At 45.9% G+C, this 22023-nt stretch overlaps 2 protein-coding genes across 2 annotated transcripts in view; both read right to left on the reverse strand.

Annotated features, from left to right (window-relative positions):
* LOC148684484 (maestro heat-like repeat-containing protein family member 7) overlaps positions 1–3240 on the reverse strand; it is a 15843-nt gene extending 12603 nt beyond the window's left edge. Inside the window, exons 1-3 of the mRNA XM_088652826.1 lie at positions 3049–3240; positions 1074–1223; positions 65–219 (exon numbers count right to left, since the gene is read on the reverse strand). Of these exons, the coding sequence (XP_088508952.1) occupies positions 65–219; positions 1074–1223; positions 3049–3153 (410 nt within the window). The 5' untranslated portion in view covers positions 3154–3240. The remainder of the gene's footprint in view (positions 1–64; positions 220–1073; positions 1224–3048) is intronic.
* LOC148684485 (uncharacterized) lies at positions 3214–20683 on the reverse strand. Its single transcript, XM_088653157.1, has 9 exons — positions 20323–20683; positions 16303–16442; positions 12727–12843; positions 7617–7696; positions 7291–7426; positions 5814–5909; positions 4651–4755; positions 4067–4202; positions 3214–3248 (listed from the first exon to the last, which is right to left on the reverse strand). The coding sequence occupies exons 1-9, from the start codon at positions 20681–20683 to the stop codon at positions 3214–3216; spliced, it is 1206 nt and encodes a 401-aa protein (XP_088509283.1).
* Positions 20684–22023: the final 1340 nt, after the last annotated feature.

A 22023-nucleotide genomic window follows, 5' to 3' on the forward strand; every position in this document is an offset into this window, starting at 1 on the left:
CCTGAGATTTGCAGGCAAAATGGATCTATCCCCCGTAACACAGTCATCTCTTAGAGATCCTTACTCATCACAGTCCATCGAGCAGTCCAACAGGCTGTCGACCACTGGGTTGAGACGCTTCGTGGCGAGGTTGACGACTGCCGTGAGAGCCTCTTCCTTTGTCCGGGAGTCTGGGATCCTCGGGAGATGGTTGTAAATCTCCTTGACAACCATGGGCAGCTGGAAGAAGATAAAAGAAGACCGGGATAAGAAAGTGTGGTGGACCTGAAAGAAAGCGAAGGATTTGGGGGGAATGATAAATGAGGAGATAAAAAAGATGTTCAAAGTGATTATAACAAACAAAACAAAACTGAAGCTTTTGGGGTTATAGGGACAGAAGTTCCAGAAAAGACGATTAAGTTATTTGTGTATATAAGCAGCTAGGATTCTCTATGCACAGAAATGGAAAGATGAAGAAGTTCCCAGCAGAAAAGAATGGATAAGCAAAGAATAGATTGGGATGGAAAGTAGGAAAAGGGAAAAGGAAAAAAGTAGGAAAAAGAAAGGAAAATTTATTATGTATTGGAATTTTATGTGAAATTGTGGAAATTTTTATAAAATATATTTTTTAAAAAATACCAGGATGAGAAAGAAATGACTATTTGTTTATTTGCTTGTTTGAAAATGTACACTGTATTTAGATTTTCAATAGAGCTTACAAAAGAGAACCCAAAAAGAAATATAAAACAGATCAAAGAGCCAGCTTAACTCATCTCTCCTGTTAATTTAGGAAGCTGCACCTTGCAATAACAATGGTCCATGAACCTCTGTGTTGTTCACATTGTGTTTCCTTTGCATTGACATGAACAGGGTGGAAGAATGCAATTAAAATACTGTCACAGCAGACAGCGATATGAAAAACATGGTGGTTGGTTTTTGGAAGCCGAACTGCAGCAGAATGGAAACAGAGGCGTAAGCCACAGACACGGAAACCGATGCCTTCTTACATCCCTGGAAACAAGCTAATTCTACGTTTGAAGAGAATGTTTCATTTATAGGACACCTGCTCCCCCCGCCTCCATTTTGAGCCTTACATCTTCCATGTCCATCCCGCATTCCTCAAGGAAGGAACTCAGCAGCACTCCTGCAGCCTGCGAGATGACTCTGTCTTCTACTGTCAAGTTGTCGATCGCCTTCAACACAACCTCATTGATCTGGCCTGGCGTGAGGTGCTCCCCAAAAGCCTGGCACAAAGAAGAAAGAAGAGGGAGTTTTCTTCTGCTCCACACTCTGACCACTTTTAAGTAGTCCAAGGGCGCGCGCCTTCACAAACAAAGTGAAAGACATATGCACTCAGCCTTGCAGAGGGTTGAACTAGATGACCCTCAGGGTCCCTTCCACCTCCCCAATTCTGATTCTATTTATATGTTTATTTAAGCAACTGAAAGATTTCACAACAAACAAAACTAAGAGTCAGGTGACGCCTTGCTATTTTTTAAAATTGGTTAGTCAGACTAGAAAATAAGATAACTTTTCTCGCAGAAGCAGAGAGGGCGAGTAATAGTGGATATCAGTTATATAATCAATCAATGCCAAACGAAGTCAGATTTGGTGGGAACCTGCAGGCTGTGTGTTTATTTCTTAATATATGTCAAAAACATCCACCACAATGTTGGCACAGTCCAGGCTTCCTCAACCTCGGCCCTCCAGGTGTTTTGAGACTACAATTCCCAGCATCCCTGACCACTGGTCCTGCATGGGAGTTGTAGGCCAAACACATCTGGAAGCCTGAGGTTGAGGAAGCCTGGCATAGTCCATTGGCTTGGCAGTGCCTCATGAAATGGGCACCAAATGAGCCAACTTTTCATACTCTTTCTTTGCCCAAGGTGGCAATGCATGGCTCTCTCTCCTCCCCATTTTATCCTCATGAGGTAGTTTAAGACCGAGAGACTGTGACTGACGCCATGAGTTTCCTGGCTGAGTGGGGATCTGAACCCTAGGTCTCCCAGCACCTGGTCAGACTCTCTAACCACTGCACCACACTGCCTCTTCTCGATCCAGCAAAGGTGATACATGCAGGGTATCAGCTCTCCTCACCACAGGGGCCCATCAGATGCACAGCTAGGGCTGCTCCACAATTCTCCTGCAGGATACATTGGCCTGGCAGCTTGCAGCTTGTAATGCATATGGGTCTCTATCCAGGGCTCACAGTTGTGGCAATGCAAAAGTAGTTTGGGTTGGGATCTATCTGTCTATATCTATCGATCTATCTATTGATCTATCATCTATCTTACATTTTGTGTAATGTGACCTTTTAAAATAAGTGGAATTTGGCATGCACTTGGCATGCACTTGTCTTCGAAGGATTTATTCTAATACAATGCATTTCCATATGTTATTTACACTAATATATACATTTTCTGGACACTTTTAGCTTGCACAATCCTTTTTGTACACACTGGCCAGGAAATGGCATTGAAAAATTCGAGGATGTGTGAATTTCAAAGGCGGCTTGTGTTTCCGTTCTCATGTTGTTTCATGAAGCCTGGGTTTGATAGCCTTGGTCAGTGTTTCTCAACCAGTGTGCCTCCAGATGTTTTGGGACTACAACTCCCATCATCCCTAGCTAGCAAGACCAGTGGTCAGGGATGATGGGAATTGTCTGAAAACAGCTAGAGACCCAAGGTTGGGAAACATTGGTCTACCACAAAAGGTAGCAGCTCTCCAGGGTTTCAGATAGAGGTTCCTTCCAGTATGACCTCTAGCTGCTGGGGATTCATCTTGGGACCTTCAAACCAGATGGTGCTCCATTTTGTGCTCAGGTTGTATAATTGTGTAAATAAATCCATACCTCCTAAAGACACCACAGTCTCTGCTGGCCTTCATTGAGAAACACTGGCCTTGGCTTTAAATGTGAACTGCTCTGAATCTCTCCCTCATCCCCTAGAAGGTGTAGGCTGCCTGAGGAGGTTGGTGGAGCAGGGCCCCATTGGCCTGAATGGACGAACCTCTGCTAACTGAGAGCTGGCTGCGGTCTTAGCAAGAAACAGTCCCAAAAGCCACACCTACCTTGGCCACTTTGGAGATGTCATTGTAGAAGACTGAGGGCCCAGGAATGAAGAAGTCTTCTCTATACCATTTCACCACATTTCCTTTCCTGTTCTTATGCCTCATCTCCACCTTCTTAGCTAAACGGGGTCAGGGTTGGGGATATGCATGCAAAAGAACACAGCATTAGGGCTCCCTGCACAAAACCTCCAGCTTTCCCACTGTAGCCAACAAAAATATTGTCGATTTCACCTCAAAAATTGTAATTCAGAACCGGGAAAGGTTCAGAAGGGGGCAACCAAAAGACTGGGGTGGTTGCAAAGCTCTATGGTCGCAGCATTTGGGGGATTTTCCGTTTAGAAAAATGGCGAGAAAAGGGAGACACAATGTATGGCAAGGGGAAAGTGGAGAGAGAGAAAGCTCCTAACACGAGAACTCTGGGACCTCCAATGAAACTGAAGTTTCAGGATGGTCCTTCTTCTTGCAGTGCACAGCTAAACTTTGGAACTCCCTGCCACAGGAGGCATTGATGGCCACGGACCAAGGTGGCTTTCAAAGAAGATGAGGCAAATTCATGGAAGAGAAGGCTACCCAGGGCTATTAGCCATGCTGGCTCTGCTCGGCCTCCACGGTCAGAGGCAGCAATGCTTCTGAAGGCCAGTTGCTGGAAACCCCAGGAGGGGAAAGAGGTCTTGAGTTCAAATTCTGCTTGCTGGTTTCCCACAGGAATCTGGTCAGCCCCTGTGGGAACAGGATGCTGGACTGGGGTGGGCCACTGGTCTGATCCAGAAGGCTTTTCTTATGTTCCTAAGGAGTGAATCCCTCCCCTCAAACTGCCCTCTCGTCTCTGGCTAACGGGGTGTTTGCATTAGGCCAGTGCTGGCACGAATTCTGGCCCTCCTGAACTCCCATCAACCCCAGCGGCAGCCAGCATGGGCAACACTCAGGGATGATGGGAGTTGGAGCAGCCTCTGTCGGGCTACAGATCTCCCACCCTGCGGCTTGCAAGAAACACACCCTTTCCCAGCATCCCACTCACCCATTTTGGCGATCAATATGTAATGGAGGTGGTACAAGGCCTCCGCGGATTGCAGCCCAATGTCCTTCCCGTTGTCTGCCAGGTGCAGGGATAAAAGTGCCACCAGCTGCCCCAGAAGGGGGAAATCCTGGGATATCTAGGAGGTGGAGAGAGAGAGATGCACAGTCAGCCCTCGTCCCACACAGCCCAGCAAGAGAAACGATCTGGCATGCTTTCAGTTGGCAAAGGTGGCAGAGGGGCGCAGGGAAAGAGACCTATGCTTAGGTGGCCCACCCAAGGGCTTTTTTCCAGCCAGAACTCCCTGGAACTCAGTTCTGGCACCTCTCAGGTAGGCGCTGTTGCCAATATAAGAGAATGAGGGAGGTGAGTTCATGGTGATTCCTCGGGTTAAGAACTTTACTTCAGAATGAGAACAGAAACTGCGCAGCGGCAGCAGGAGGCCCCATTAGCTAAAGTGGTAACTCAGGTTAAGAACGGACCTCCAGAACAAATTAAATTCTTAACCGGAGGTACCACAGTATAGAAATGTAATACATTAAAAATAAATAAATCTGAAATTTCAGCATTAAGCCTTGGTCACTCACATCAAAGTTTAAATGCTCGGAAACATATTTCATGAGAAAGCTGGTGCTCTTCACAGCTCTTTCTCGCTCGTAGATTTTGGGGGAGTCTATCCAGCCATTTGTGTGCTGCGGGAGAAATAATCATCATCACATGGACGGACAAGCATTAATCCGGGTTTGCAAATTCACAAACTTTGGCTACTGGCTGGATCAATCATGCTGGGACCATAGAGGGGACAAATTGCAAAAAGGGGTTGTTTTGTAAAGGAGAAAGTTTGCTCAATTTGTTCTCCTGTTGTTGTTGTTGTTGTTGTTGTTGTTGTTGTTGTTGTTGTTGTTGTTGTTGTTGTTATATAACCCACCTTTTTCCCTGACAGGGACTCAAGGCAGCTTACAAACACAATAAGAACAACTTGAGATATAGAAAAAACAAGCCATTAAAAGAAACACATTGAACATTAATAGAATTAGAAATTAATTGGCTCTTGGCTTGTTTTTGTTTTATTGTGTATTTTTTGTTCTCATTTTGTATTTTCATGTTGTGAACCGCCCTGCGATCTGTCATTTGTGTGTTTGCGTGTGTGATAATTACAACACTACAACATACTCCTCACCACAGCCATAGTCTTGGAATGCAGGAAGCATCCTTCGACCAAGCCCAGCCATTGATCCACCAACCTTGGTGTTGGCCACAGGAAATGATGATTGCCAGTTGGCCCTCTGGGGTTTTAGACAGAGAGTCTTCTCCCAGCCCCACCTGGAGATGCTGAGGATTGAACCTGGGACCTTGAGCATGCAAAACAGATGCTCTGCCCCTGAGCCACGGCCCTTCCCCTAATGCTATCAGCAGAGGACATATCTTTGAAAGGAAATGGATGTGACCTTCTTTGGAGGTCTTTAAGCAGAGGCTTGACAGGCATATGTCAAGAATGCTTTGATGGTGTTTCCTGCTTGGCAGGGGGTTGGACTGGATGGCCCTTGTGGTCTCTTCCAACTCTATGATTCTATGATTCTGTGTGCCTTGCGCAAGCATTCCTAGCAGAACAGAGGCCCAGTTCACCATCAGCATCCACAACCAGTGAGTTGGCCACAGGTGCCCCCCATGCAATAATTTCAACAGGGTCTGTCCCCCGGCATGGGAGCTGCTGCTTCCCCCTGCTCTGACGTCTTGGTGGCTCCCTTACCACTAATATATCCTGCAGCGCCTCCAGAGAGGGGGCCTCCGACAGCAAGCTGGTGAGCATATTCAGGCAAGCGTTGACCGTCTGCTGATAAAAGTCCTGAAAGGAGAGAAGCAAAAGGAATTAAAAGACCCCCGTGGAAATCCCATGTGCTCTGGAGCCTTCTCATCCAGCCTCCCCTTTTCACAGTGGCCAACCAATGACCCAGTGGGAAACCCACAAGCAAGACGTGAGCTCAACAGCACCCTCCTTCCTTGGAGGTTTTTAAGCAGAGGTTGGACGTCCACCTGTCACGATTCTATGCTTCTGCTTCTGGAGCACCTCGGGTTCCCTATGCCTGGTCCTTGGACTCCAGCCACTCCTGACTGGGGCCAATGGCAGCCCATCTGGAGAAGCACACATTCTCCAACTCTATTTCTTTTCAAAGAAAGAAAAGTCTTTTTGCAGCCTTTAGCCAGAATGAGAAAAGAGGGAAAGAGCCACCAGGGTGGGGGGCTGTTGTGGTGAGACTTTATTTCTATACCATTTGTCCATTGCCGAGGTGAGGGAACACCTTTTAAGTGGCACACAGAATCAAGAGAATCACAGCAAGCTTCAGCAGATCCAGTTAGGGACCCAGTATATTAGGGCTATTGCAATAGGGCAGCCTTAGCCACCAGCTGCTCAGCAAATTCGCAACAATGCTTATGCAGGGGTTCAAACACAGCGTACAAAGAGTCATAGATATCAATCGTTCTTTGACATACATCAAGAAAGGTTACAGGTCATGGGATATAAAGATACAGGACTCCACACTAGGCTCAACTTCCTTGGGGTGTCCCAAACCATTTGGCCCTAACTATCGTACTTTAACCTCCATTGCCATGGCAAGCAAATCTTCAGTGGGGGCTGTTGTTGTTGTTGTTTATTGAGAAGGCCTTGTGGCAGCTGCCTCACTGCAAGAAGGGAGGTTACAGGGAAGCAGGCAGAGGGCCTTCTCGGTGGTGGGGCCCACCCTGTGGAACACCCTCCTATCAGATGTCAGAGAGATACATAATTATAATTCCTTCTGAAGACATCTGAAGGCAGCCCTGCATAGGGAAGTTTTAAATATTGGATGTCTTACTGTGTTTTAATTTGTTGGAAGCCACCCAGAGTGGCTGGAGTAACCCAGCCAGGTGGACAGCATATAAACAAACAAACAAACAAAATTAAATGCAGCGTAGGAGGGAGGCATGAGAATCACAAAATGCAGCATGCAGGAATCACTCGTGGATGCATTCTAGCCAAAGGTTAAATGCAATAAATATTGAAACATGATTAAAATAAAAAATATACACCCAAAGTCTCTGGTTATTCCATCATTGTGGTGGGTCAAATGTCTCTGGCAGCATTATTTATAGCTTGCACAGCTCAGCTCAGACTATTTGCCCTCAAAATTTTAACCTTGCAAAGCCCCTTTTCCTCCATTCATATCCCTAGAGGTAGAAGGTCCAGTTACCTGGGTCTTTGTTCCTTGCATGGGACTCCCAGCTTTGAGCTTTGTCAGCTTCAAGGAGGGCAGTGAAAACACCTTCTTTATGCTTTTCTTCACTAGCTCTGAGCGAAGCTGGGAGTCCATAGGTGGTCTCAAGGCACTGAAGAGGAAAGAGAAAGAAGGGGAGAGGAAATGATCAGCACCCAGCCAGCAGTCCATCAACCTGGTGAGGAAATAGGCACTGTGTCTGGCCAAGGGGTACAATTTCAGGGTATGGCAAGGGAGGTGCCAGGAATAGGTGGGGCAGTGACAAGCTGTAGGGAGACTGAGAAGGACCTCCCCGTACTTACGTCATGCAGCTGATGGTGATGATGGCGTGGTGCAGGACCGAAATAGAGAAAGACCCTTGCGGCTCATCTTCAATAATTTCCTGTTGTGGGGAAGCACACAGCATGTCAGAGAACTGGAGGCTCCATCCCTACCACCACCACACCAAGCCCTCAATTGTGCTCTCTCTCCAGCCCAGCCCACTTGACACCTTCTTTGCAATTGACAAGTGGGTCCTCCTAGGGGAGAAGAGTGGGCTTCCTGGATCTGGGAATCAGATCCATCTTTCCTCATAAGAACATACTGTAAGACCAGCCTCCTGGACCAGGCCAATGGCCCATCTAGTCCAGCATCCTGTTCTCACAGCGGCCAACCAGACATCTGTGAGAAACCAGGGAGCAGACCATGAGCACAAGAGCCCTCTCCCCGCCTGTGGCTTCCAGCAACTGACATTCAGAAACATTGCTTCCTTCCTCTGTGGAGGAAGAACATAGCAAACATGGCTGGTAGCCATCGAAAGCCCTCTCCTCCTGGGAGAACCTAGCCTCTTTTACTTAGGCGCTGGTGACATCCTGCTGAGGTTGCCTCAATGTAGGGCTGCCTTTCAAGAGGGTTTGGAAACTTTAGCTGGAGCAGAATGTGACCACCCAGAAACTGTTTGGGGCCAGATGCTCAGAACCTGCAACCCTGATATTTTACCAGAGCCAGACCTACACAGCTATATATTTTTTTAAAAACGCTCTGGGGAAAAACCCCAGGAGATTCCCCTCTTTTTCTTTTTCTTTTTTACTCACAATAATGCAGATGGTGAGATCCGCTTTGTGCGGGAAGATGACCAATTCACTATTCGTCTGCACAAGTGCCTTGGTGGTTAGAATGGCTGTCTTCATGAGGCTCTTTTTCAGAGCTTCGTCCTAAAAGGAGAAGGGATTTTATAAAATTGAGACTGAATCAAAATCACAAGGAAATGTAAAGCCACACTAACCCAAACCCTAATTCTAATCCTTACCCTAACACTAACCCAATCCTAAAATTAACCCTTAGCCTAACCCAGAAATTGTCTTGTTAGATAATAAAATTCATGTTAAATTGCAGTTTTAGGGGTTGTTTTTAAAAGTCTGGAACGGATTAATCCATTTTTCATTACTTTCTATGGGAAAGCGCTCTTTGGTTTTGGAACGCTTTGGTTTTGGAACGGACTTCCATAACGGGTTAAGTTTGAGAAGCAAGGTACCACTGTAATACCCAATTTGGTCCTAGGTGTGGAGTCAGTATACACCCCAGTCTACAACCCTTCGGTGGGTGAAGACAGAGACTATGCCCTGGGGCACAGTCTGAAGGCATGTGGCGCAAGGACCTTGACGGAGCTCAGGAGGTCTGCTCAGTGCCAGGATGGTGACCACTTGGGAAACGGTTGCACAGCTCCTGGAGTCGTATGGCAGGAGAAAGGCAGGATATACCATATTTTTCCGTGTATAAGACACCCCCCATTTTGGGAGACTCCAAATTAAGAAAACGGGGGGAGGATTGCCCAGAGTTACTGAGCTTTTTGGGGGGAGGGGATTGCCCAGAGTTGTTCAGCTTTTTAAAGGGAGATTCCAAATCGCTCACCCACCGGACCTTTGCTGACACTCCCACACATCGCAAAACCCACCTATCGTATGTCCCCTCGCCGGCAGAAACCGCCAATCACATGCCCAATTGCTGCAGCAACAGCCAATCAACACCAGCCCTTTCCACAGCCACCAATAACACGCACAATAGCCGCTGACCATCTCCAGTTCGCAGCGGCAACCAATCCCACGTCCCCCTATGCACTATCCATGTATAAGATGACCTCCATTCATAAACATCATTTTGTAATAATAATAAAAAACCCATTGTCTTATACACGGAAAAGTATGGTATACCTGAGAGAACAAACCACAGGAGTCCATGGGAAAATGAGAGCCATACCTTCCTGGTGTTCTGGAATTGGAAGAGGAGCTCGGCCACAATGAACTCAATGAAGCGCAGCAGGTCTTCTGGCCGTGCCCCAAGAACCATCTGGCCATAGCAAAGCATGACGGTGATACTGGCATTCGTCTCCCCTGTTTTCTGGAGGGAAAGGATGGGGAAAGTGAGTTTGGGAATCTTAATTGCAATAGGAGGCAAGTCACCACTTAGTTAGGACCTCTTAGCAGCTGGGAAAATATTAGTAGTCAGTAAGTTGTTGTGCAGACTTACAAAATTCATATATATTTTTTTCCTCCAGGAAACTCAAACTGCTGGCAAGCCAGGGCTCCCCCACCCTATATTTGTGCATCGGGTTCTTCCTGTCTAAATATGGAACCTGACATTTGACCTTCTTGAATTTCATTTTGTGAGTTTGGGTCCAGTAATCCAATCTGTTAAGGTTATCTTGAAACCCGATTCTGTCTTCTCCGGCATTGGGTACCCTTCCCAGTATGGTGTCATCTGCAAATTTGTTGAGCATCCCCTCAATTCCTTCATCCAAGTCATTTATTTAAAAAATGTTGAACAGCAACAGGCCCGGGACAGAACCCTGTGACTCCCCACTGGTGACTTTCCCCCCAGGATGACGAGGAACCATGAAGGAGTTCTCTTTGGGTTCGGTCACTCAACCAGTGAGAAAGTGAAGGACAGTGTAGTGTAGTGTAGACTGACCACTGGTGCTCTTTTCCAAGGAAGGTGCTTTTTTAAAATTAAAATGAACCAAGTGGTTCTTCTCCACAGGGAGGGTTGGAAAATTTCCTTTGTCATTTCCTAACTCACAGAAAAACCCCAGGGGCAAGACACTCCCGGGTATCATTCTCTTGGCTCCTTTGAACAAATCATAGTGAATATTAACCATCGTTTGGGGCGTTTGAAGTAACACTTGATGGAAGTTAACTGATAATGGAAGGAAAAGGTTCTGCTCTCCTTCCAGATGGGTTGGAGGAGAAGTGGAGAGCCAGGGGCACATGACCCCAAGGCCCCCTCAGGGTATGGAACTGTTAGATCTGCAAACAACTACTATGCCTTTGGAATAATTCGCCTTCTTTACAAATATATGGAGGTGAACACAGAGAGAGATACTCAACTAGGCTTTGCTTCAAGTAGACCAGTTGAAATGAATGAGCCTAACTTAGTCATGTTCATTCAATTCAATGGCTCTACTCTAAAACATGGTTGAATGGGGATAGCAGGCACTCCCATAAGGCAGATGTACCCTTTCCCGAGAGCAACTTTGGCAGCTGCCCTGCCCCGGGATGCACCCCATTTTTTAAAGCTGATTGCAGAATAAACCTCTCACCCCTTTCTCTCTGCCTCTCCCAACCTGCCAACTGCCTTCTCTCTTGGGTGTTGCTCCCTCCCCCCAGGCGGAGAGGTGTCCCCCTCTTCCAAACTCTGAGAGGTTCTTCATTCAAAACCACAGCGAATCCCTGCAACTTTCTGACAGTGGAACACTCTCCCTCAGGAGGTTGTCGACTCTCCTTCGTTGGAGATTGGAGGACCATCTGTCAGGGATGCTTGAGCTGAGATTCCTGCATTGCAGGGGGTTGGACTAGATGACCCTAGGGGCCCTTTCAGCTCTACAACTCCGTGATTCTATCTTCTATGGTAACCAGGAGACAACCCCCCTCCCACCAAATTAGCTTCCACTATTGAAGAAATGCCAACCAACCTAAAAGCATGAGTCAGAGTACTTTTGTATTGCTTGTACTTTTGGGATGACCAATGGTTTCTAACGAATCTGTTTGACTGACTGACTGAGCAAAGGGATCAGATCAGATCTAGGATCTGGAGCCACAGAGACAGGACTGTTGGAGCCCACTTCAGAAGGATGACTGAGTCATACCCACAGAGGAAGTTTTCTGGCCTTCCATACTGAGAGGATGAGCAGATCCCATTGCTTTATTGGAGTGGTAAGGATCACATCCCTTGAAAAGGAGCATATTTTGAAATGGAGCAGGATTCATTCTCTTCCAACACAGCTCTGTTCTTCTAGATCAGGCACCCCCAAATTGGGCCCTCCAGGGGTTTTTGGCCTACAACTCCCACCATCCCTAGCTAACAGGACCAATGGTCAGGGATGATGGGAATTGTAGTCCCAAAAACATTTGGAGGGCTGAGTTTGGGGATGCCTGTTCTAGATAATAGGAACCCAGAGGCTATTTCATATACTTTGGTGTGGATGTAAATAGCAGCGAAGCACCCAATCGGCCAGGATCTTCTCAACCCGGTGCCCTTCCAATATTGTTGTGCTACAACTCCCATTGTGTCTAACCATTGGCCATGCTGTCTGGGGCTGATAGGAGTTCCAGTTAAAAACACACAGATGGGGAAGGGGCACCAGGTTGGGGATGGCTGACACTCTTGCAATGCTCCTTCCTCAATTGACACCCTTACCTCAGACAACTCAATCTTCCTTGCAATTACTGCGTGGCCAAAATCCCTCAGTTCCATCAACATCTGAGATAAATGGCAGTATGAAGCTACGCCGACAGCCTCAGAAATTCCCTAGGGAGAATGATGCACGTGTTATAAAGGGGAAACTGCTCCTTTTCCCTTATGGGGTACCCATAAAAGATAAATGCATTTCATGCCTCGTGTTTTTCCTGCCCCGTGAATGGCCTGTGCTCATCCACCCCCACCCCCCCAGCTCCTTGACAGGTGTCCTGGTCCAGAGGAGGAGCCCCCAGGGAACAGCAGGCCAGAGACCACAGATGACGGACTGAGGCCTTTTCTGACTCTGCTTCTGGTCCACCTCACCTGGGCTCCCCCCCCTGCCTCTGTCAAAGAGCTGCAGACTCATAAGGAGTAACCCTTTGGGCTTTTTTAGCCACAACACACTGGAGGAGCTCAGCTCCGGCACCTCACAGATGGGCGCCATGGCCATTAGAAGAGAGCAAGGGAGGCGTTCATGGTGAGTTCCAGCACCTCTTTTTTTCTAGAAAAATAGCACTGCCTAGGACAGGATGGCTTAGTTGGTTAGAGTGTGATGCTGATAATGCCAAGGTTGCAGGTTCGATCCCTGTATGGGGACATCTGCGTATTCCTGCATTGCAGGGGGTTGGACTTAGATGATCCTCAGGGTCCCTTCCAATTCTATGATTCTATGACTTTATGGGAACACACGAATTCACTCACCTCTCTGACTGTTTCCTCTTCAAGAGGCAACTTTAGAAGTAAGTGCAAGTATTGGTGGACTGTCTCCTTGCTCCTGGAATTCCGTAGTTTGAGTCCGTAGTATCTATAGAGGGCATACTAAGGGTTGGGGAAGGTTTTCGTGAGTCACAGTGAGGAGAAACCACCAGTTACATAAACTGCTTTTCGAAAACCAAAGAATTTCAGTTTTACCTTCTGAAAATGTCAGGTAATGCTAAATAATAATAATAGATTGCAAGTACTAGACAATTGTTTTAATAATTTGTACGCAATTTGACACATACACTGGTACCTCTACTTACGAATTTACCGTAATGCGTTCCGAACACACATTTGTAAGTCGAAAAAAATTGTAAGTCGAATCCCATAGGAATACATTGGGAGAAAAAATTCGTAAGTCGAAGCAACCCTATCTAAAAATTCGTAAGTAGAAAAAATCCTATCTAAACCACATCCAAGATGGCGGACGGAGCTCCATTTGTAAGTAGAAAAATTCGTAAGTAGAGTTATTTGTAAGTAGAGGTACCACTGTAGTTTACTTACCACTCAGAACTAAATTATATTAATTTAACCACAATATCTTCTGAATTCCCAAGTCATGTTACAACTCTTTAGCACCCCTCATTTGAGGAATTTGAAAGTTGAAAAGTTCAAGATGTCCTAATTGTTCCGCCTCCACTGCTGCAGGCAGGAATGTTTCTGAATACCAGTTGCTGGAAACCACAGGAAGGGGGAAGGCCTCTGTGTTCGAATTCTGCTTTCAAGTTTTCCATGGGCATCTGGTTGGCCACTGTGAGATGAGGGTGCTGGACAGTGCAGGATGCTGGTCTTGCCCAGCAGGCTCGTCTTTCATTCTTACGACACACTTTTGTCCTGGATACACTAACACTAGGTTCTTCCCGCCTTTTGAGAAAACTAGTACCTGCACCCGCAGCCTCTTATGGGTTTCCCCACCCACCCTGCGTGACTGAAATTGGGAGAGAGGGTGTTCTCTTTTGTGGCACCCCCACCTATGGCACGGTTGTTGGATACCGAGAGAGAGAGAAAACCTGAGCAGCAGGTTGCGTTTGGACGACCTCCTTGTATTCCCTGAGGGGACAGCCAAGCCAGAAGAGGCAGTTGGTCAACCTGCTCAATGAGGGAGACTGCCAAACACTCTGCCCCCTCTCTTTTCCCAAAGGGGGAAAGGGGGAGCCAATTGCTGTGGACCCTCGAGCTCAGAAGAAACCAGAGTTCTGTCTGCACCAGACATTAGAAGCACCCTCACGCCCCATGAATGGTCTTGCTTCCCCCCACAGAACCCTAAGAACCTTTGTTCAAAGCTTCTTGAAATATTAGCATTAGATCAGGGTTTCCCAAACTTGGGCCTCCAGCTGTTTTTACACTACAACTCCCATCACCTCTAGCTAGCAAGACCAGTGGTCAGGGACGATGGGAATTGTAGTTCAGAAACAAGCTGGAGTGGAGACCAGATTTTTACAGCCCTATCTAGCTTATGCTAAGCAGGAATGGTGGGATGACCTCCCACGCTCCTTGAAGAAAATATTTTGTTGGAAATTCACCCTTCCAACAGGAGGTCATTCCAGGTTAAATGTGTTCCTGTTGAAATCCAATAACCAAAAGAGGGAAAGGTGGAGGTTTTGCTTGTTGACGCTTACTGAGGAAGCCTGCACTCTGCTTGGCTTGGTAGTTCTGAGGGAGTTTTCCTCTGAATGTTTCATTCAGTGTCTCCCTGCTATGTACAAGGCCTATGCTAAGAAAGAAAGTAAAACTTCTTTCCTCAGATTGTATGCCGCCGCCCCCCTCCCCTGCCACCTGCGATACTCATCTTACGATACTCATCTACGATACTCAGGACTTACCTTTTCGTTTCCAGACTTGGATGTCTTCTGCTGCACAGAGACACCTGATCTAAGGCCAGAGGCAGCTGAATCCTGCGACAAGGTTGTTGATTTCCTGTGGACACTGGAGTACTGGTTTTAAAGTCGGAAAGAAAAGGGAATAAAATTAAGAAAAGTGTCTCTTTTTTTTGGTCTAGAGAACAGTTGCCATTTATTTGCCACTTGTCTTCTCTTAAAAATACGTGCATGCCTAGAAATAGACTTCTTGCAAAATTCATTTGGAGTAAAATCTATTGCAGTCAATTCTTTCTTTTTTTAAGTAACACTCCAAAAAAGATGAAATAAAGCTTCTGTACTGTGAGGAACACTATTCATTTAAAGCACTTTGTTTACTGCCATGAACCAACAGAACCTAGGCATTGTGGCTATTGTTTTTATTATTCTTTATTAAATTTCTGTACTGCCCTTCATCCGAAGATCACAGGACGATTTACAATAAAAATAAAATAAAATACCATAATAACAAACAGAAACAATACCACCCCCAGTATTATTCCTTATTAAATTTTCAGTTGCATAAAGTATTTGCTTGCCTGCTCTGCCAAATGCACAGGCCTGGCGAATTAACTGCTCTTGAGAGCAAAGAGGAAATATTGGCCATATTTGGCACAATACAGTGACAAAAACATTTACTGCACAATATCAGGTTCTGAAATGTTCCCAGATATCGGGAATGATCAGTTGCAATGACTAAGTTAAAGAAAAAAACACGCAACATTTCCTGGGGTCAAAGTCACCCCACCAAATACATTTAATTGATTGGTTCCTCTTCCTGTCTACAGATCCTGCACTGATGGCCTTATCTGCTTCCTCAAGTTTGCTTGGTACTCCTTTAAAGTCACCCAGGCTGGCGGTCACCACTCCTTCTCACAAGTCTCCCCCCCCCCAGGGGAAAGTCATCTCTTGCATCTGCAAGAGGACCTTCCTCCAAGTTGGGCTCCTGATAGTTCATGGCCGTTCCCCACAACTTGAACCCCTCTACATGCTCCCACCAGCCCCAGCCAGTATATACTCCAGAACATCTAGAAGTCATCAGGCTGGGGAGTTCACGCTGCACAACATCAGACCAGGGGGGATAAAAATCAATGATTTAATTTTTTTTTAAATTGATTTTAAAACATTTAAATAGGATTCCTTGATTTAAATCGGATTTTTTAAAATTTAAATTGGATTTTAAAAATAAAATGCTTTTGGAGGGAAAATCTTTCTAAAGATAGTTTTCTATTTTAGTTGCATTATAGTCCAAAGGCTATTCATTAGGAAATAATGAATTTGTTTTAGGTTTTCATATGTGCTAAAACTCAGTGTAAGTTTCTTTTTTAAAAAAATTGTTTGACCACATCAGTTGACAAACATGGATACATACGCTATAATGTTATTGTTTTAGTTAAATAAATTGTTTAAATTCTCCTTTCAATAAACTACAGCAGAAAAGTTGTCCAAATATAAACAGTTAACTTATTAAACCTCACAATAATTTCATAATTATCTGTCTATGTATTACTAACAGTATAACCAAATTAGTAGTTTTTTATATAACTGTAAAAAACAACTCTGCACATTTATTATTCCCAAAATGAAATCTTACTGACTAGAGATTTGAATCGTGATTTAAATTGATTTGATTTAAATCAAATCCACCCTGCATCACACACACCTGGGGACCTGGCTGGAGGTATTGGAGGATGGTGTCTAAAATTTCCCTCTCATCCATCATCTCCAAACTTTCTTTGAGTGTTCTTCCTCTCGGCATCTTCTTACCCGTCCACAAGTGTCTGAAGTTCTCATCTGAGAGTTCTTGAGAAAGAGAGAGAGAGAGAGGTGAGTAAATGAGGCAGGCGAGAGAGGGAAAGGTCAGTTCTTTGTCAGGAGGCTTCCAGTTGCTCCTTCGTCGGCAGAGTCAGGTCGCTTGGTTAAAGGCATTTTCACAACGAACTGACTTCCCCCTCCCCAAACGACTCCAAATCAGACATTTTTCTGGATGGGAAAAGTGACAAGGAAACTAGAATGGAAAGGGGGAGCTAGCATTTGCTGGATGCAACATTGTCTCATTTCCCTCCGAGCGAATCGGAACGAGCGCTCAATCGCTGACCTCATTCAGCATCCCCACAAACCTTGGCCAACGGATCAGGACGAAGGTTCAGGAAGCAGGTCACCGGGAAGGGGCCACAGAACTGCCGCATCTGCTCGGTTCCTCGGACCGGCAATGGCAGCCCCAAAGGGTGGCTGCACCATGTCATCTTGGCATGCTTCAAACGGCACCAACTGGTGTCTATCCTATTGGGGTAAACGTTCAGGGGAGGGGTCTTTCTGGGTGGCTGAGGGTCATTTCCCGCCCTCATCAGTGCCCTCCAAATGAAAGAGCTCCCCACGGCTCCTAGCACTACTTAGTTGTCGCTCTTCAGTGTAAACTACTGTGGATCCAGAATTACAAGACACTTCCTACATGTTGTGGCACAGAGCCTGTGTGTACGTTCCATGCACCCTGGCCTTTTGCTAGCACAACTGGGCTTCCCCCACCCTCTCTTCTCCCCATATGCCCCCCTATCACCCCCTAATTGGCTGAGGGGTAGGCAGGCGAACCACCAGAACAAAGCATGCAGGGGGAAGGAGCGGGGAGGTTATCCCGCCAGGAAAGCAGAAATGAATGAGCTAATGTAGCAATCTGCTTGCGTTATGAGGTTGCCAGACATTCCCCCTAAATAACTCACACCACACACAGAATTTTAGTTTGGGTTTTGGCATTAATTTGGCCACAACTTTATTTAAATACAATTAAATGTGAGTGTTGGCTTAGGCTCTTAGAATTTTGAAGTGTCAGGCATAGCTCTAGTGGCTTTAGCCCAAATGTAGCAGAGTTTTCCTGCACAGCGCAGAAGCTAGTTGAGGTGGAAATGACTAGTCGGCTAGACGCAGAATAACTATTTACAGGATTTATTAAAACAAAATAAAACCAGTAGTTTCTGCATACAAAGCAAAACAAAATAAATCCTTCTCTCTCTCTCTCTCTCTCTCTCTCTCTCTCTCTCTCTCTCTCTCTCTCTCTCTCTCTCTCTCTCTCTCTCTCCAACCATACACAGCACTCCTACTCCTAACACCCAACAAGAAACAACTGTGCTAGCATTCCTAGATAACAGAGTTCAGTGCTGGTCATTAACCAATCAGAGAGTAGTTTCCAGGCCAGGCAGACCTTGGCTTTCTGCCAAGAGTAAATTGACACTGCCTTGAGTTAATTGTGTGAAGCAAGAATCTAAGTTTCCCATGAGAACCAATTATCAGAAACTGAACATAGGCATTGGTTAATCCATCTGTCCCCCGCCTGGGACAGATCAGCTCCGACTTCCCTAGCCGTATAGGGAAGTCAAGTAAACACCCCATGGGAGAGGAGGTAACTGTGTCCAGGCACTCTCCCCTCGACCAGAAATGCTCCCCAAGGCTCATGCTCTGTAATGGCCCCAGCCCCATCCATTGTGGGGGTGTATGGACTAGAGCCCTGGAGCCCCAGGATTCCTTTAATGGAATACTTCTATGTGGAACATCATTTTAATGAGGGGTAGGCACCTCCATGCCAAACCCCTCCACCAACCAGAATTATTAACCAATGCCTAACCGCCAACCTAACATGTTGTGATGATTTGCTAAGCAGTAGGCAAAAACCAATGGCAACAGCCAATCAGCCAAATGGCAAAATTCCTACTGGGCCCTTGCAAAGCAAGCGACCCCATGACAGGCAAAGCAATGTCAGGGAGGGAGATCCGAAGCACTTTGCAAAAGTGAAACTAACTGCTGGACGCTGAGGTTTTATTTTATTTTTTTCAAATACTGTAATGTTATTCAATTTTTCCAAATAAACAAACCACACAACAACAAAACAAATACAAAACCTCTTATCTCCACCTCTCACAATTCGCTCTGCCGAGCTGTGACTTCCCTCCCTCCCGCCATTCGGCTTTATTGTTCAATCTTATCTCGAAGTTCCTTTTTTACCCACATTATAAACCAGTTCGTAGGATTTATTTTAATCCTGCAAGTGTCTTTAAACTTCTACAGTTCTTCTCCATATAGTCAATGAATTTACTCCATTCTCTTTGGTACTTTATATCTCCCTGATCACGGATCCCGCAGGTCAACTTTGCTAGCTCTGCATAGTCTATCATTTTTGTCTGCCACTCCTCAATCGTCGGTATCTCTTGTGATTTCCATTTTGGGGCTAATAAAGTCCTAGCCGTGGTTTTAGCATACATGAATAGTCTCTGGTCCCTTTTTGCTATTTCATCTCCCATCAATCCCAATAAAAAAGATTCTGTTTTTTGGGGGAAAGTATACCTAAAAATTTTTTTTCAGTTCATTATAAATCATTTCCCAAAATCTTTTTACTTTTTCGCATGTCCACCACATATGATAAAATTCACCATCTTTATCTTTACATTTCCAGCAAACTTTACTACTCGTTCTATACATTTTAGCTAGTTTAACTGGTGTTAAGTACCATCTATACATCATTTTCATCACATTTTCTTTCAGAGCGGTACATGCCGTAAACTTCAGTGTTTCATTCCACAATTTCAACCACGCATCATACTCAATATTGTACCCAAAATCTTTTGCCCATTTTATCATCACATCTTTTGTCAACTCATCTTTCGTGTACCATTCTAACAAAAAATTATACATTTTTGACAACATTTTCACTCTGCCTTCCAACAATTCTATTTGAAATTTGGACCTTTTCTCCTCAAAACCTATTTTCCTGTCCATTTTCAATATCTCATTCACTTGGTGGTACTGCAACCATCCTGTCAATACCTCATTTATTTCTTCATATGGTTTTAATTTCCATCCTCTACCTGATTTCATCAGGATTTCCTCGTATGTGGCCCTCCTCCCCTCCATATTTAACTTTTTAACTGTTAATACTTCGACAGGTGATATCCACCATGGAGTCTTTGCCTCTAACAGCATTTTATTTCTTTCCCAAACTTCATATAATGATCTTCTTATGACATGACTTGTAAAACCTCTATGAACCTTTACCTTCTCGTACCAAAGATAGGCATGCCAACCAAATCTGTTGTCGTAACCCTCTAAATCTAACAGATCTGTGTTTTCCAGTGTTATCCATTCTCTTAACCAACAGAGACAGGACGCTGGACGCTGAGGTTTTAAGGGTCACTTCCTGTCAATCAAAAATTGCTACATGCTTCCCCCCCCCCAGCAACCCAGGATGGTCCTATCACACACACTCCCTCACAACCAGCACCACCCCCAACCCAGGGGATGCCTTTTAACCCCTCCGCAACCCGCGCTCTCCCTAATTGGAGAACGCGCTTTAGCACTGTGTTGAATTCGTCCGCCTTTCATGAAACTGGGGGAAATGGTCTTTGGTGGTTTCTGGAAAGTGCAGATAAAGGGTACATGCCGCATGTGAGCAGGGATCATAGAACTGTAGCGTTTGAAGGGACCTGCGGGGTCACCTAGTCCAACCCCCAGCAATGCAGAACAGAACAGGGGCAGCCACCCGCAAGTCCATGCTCCATGTTACACGCCTCTTTATAAAGAGGGCTGGGGCGGGTGGGACTTGAGCCCAGAGATAAAGGAAACCAAGAGAGACACCGGCTTTGTATGATGCGGGCCTTGCCAAGGAGAACCCGAAAGGCATCTGGTTCTGCCTACTCACCTGGGAACTCTGGCCCAGAATCCTTCTTTTTCAGCAGGGCCAAGTTCCGCTGCTGCTTCGCATCTGGCCTGCTGCTGCCCGACTGAGCAGTGTTGGCCTGGCGCTGTACCAACTCTGGGAGGATAACTGGCGCCCCCTGAGATTTCCTCCTGCCCTCTGCAGGGGATTGCAAAGGCTTCACCAGCATGGGCAAGAGTTGGGAGGTTCGCTGGCCAGCAGGGTCCTGGGCGACACTCTGTTGCAGGCTTGATGGCTGGGCCTCCTGCTTATCCCGCTGGCCCTGGTTGCTCTCCTGGATTTTTTCATTACTTTCCTGGCTCTTCTTTTTCAGGCCCCGGAACTTCTTCAGTAAGGAGGTCATCCTGCAAGAGAGGACATGGCCCCCTGGTTGGTTTGCTCTTTTGGAGCCCCTTTGGCACCCCCTTCCTTTCACCACTTGAGTGACAGCAAGCAATCCCTCCCCATTGCTGCACGCCAACCCAATCTCCGTGGTGCAAGATTCCATGGGTTCCAGGCATTGACCCAGGGTTTGTGTTTCCTTTTGGGATAGAGGGGCAGCGGAGACTGTGGTGTCTTGAGGACCTGTGGTTTATTTACACATCTACGCAACCTGAGCCTACGATGAAGGGGTTCACAGCATCAAAACCCCAAGAGGGTCTTGCGTCTCCCATAGTCGCAGAGTGTCAGGCTGGAGGAATTTTCTCCCTCCCCTGGTGGCAGCAAAAAGAAGGTGGCTGGGTTGGTGTGCAACAATGGGTAGGAATCGCTTGCTGCAACTCAAGTGGTGAAAGGAAAGGCACTTTGCATATGTTCATGAGTTCCCCTGTCCTAAGACTGAGACTCTTTGGGTCTGAAAACACGTTCTGGGGCTAAGCGATGGCAACTCCTGGAGCAAATTGAATCCAAACTTTATGGAATCCCACTATCTGTTATTTGGCCAACCCCACAATTTATTTTATTCCTTTAGGGAATAAAATACACCACCCTTCATAAAAAAAGAAGAAGAAGCCAGGGCAGTTCAATAATAATCTGTCAGAACGAAGATTAGCAACCAGAGGCAGCCAGTTTGAATGTGCAGGAGTAATTTTACCTGATATTCTCCTTCACCTCTTAGTGATCCGTAATCTTCAGGGGGCAAACGGAAATAAAAACTCTCTGATAATGTGACTCCTCCTCACCAGTGTTGCTAGGGGCCCCCAAACCCCTGGAGACATGAGGTCACAGCATTATTTATGGCAACATCAGGGGTGAAATGATGTCAGTGGAAAGGAGACCTCTTGCTCACCTGGCCTGGAACAACGGGCCAGGTGTGTGCAGGTGTGGCCTCCCAGTTTCACTGCGGCCCCCACTGGGTTTTGCTGAATCCAAAAGCCGTGTGAGATTTTTCGGCCAAGCAGGTCGAGGCAATATTATTATTATATTTATTAAAGTAAATTCATCAAATGTCTATGACACCCGTCATCCGAGGATCATATGCTTGTTTCACCTCTGCACTCTTAAGTTATTTTCCTGACGGGGACTCAAGGCGGCTCACGGATGAAAATAAGACAAGCTAAAAACATTGAGGACAGGCGGGAAAATCTACAATTAAAAAGCACTTAAACATTGATAGAATTACAACTGTGTGTTGTTGTTGTTGTTTAGTCATTTAGTTGTGTCCGACTCTTCATGACCCCATGGACCAGAGCACGCCAGGCACTC

Source organism: Zootoca vivipara, chromosome 10 (genome assembly GCF_965207765.1).
Source record: "Zootoca vivipara chromosome 10, rZooViv2.hap1.1, whole genome shotgun sequence".
Taxonomy (NCBI): domain Eukaryota; kingdom Metazoa; phylum Chordata; class Lepidosauria; order Squamata; family Lacertidae; genus Zootoca; species Zootoca vivipara.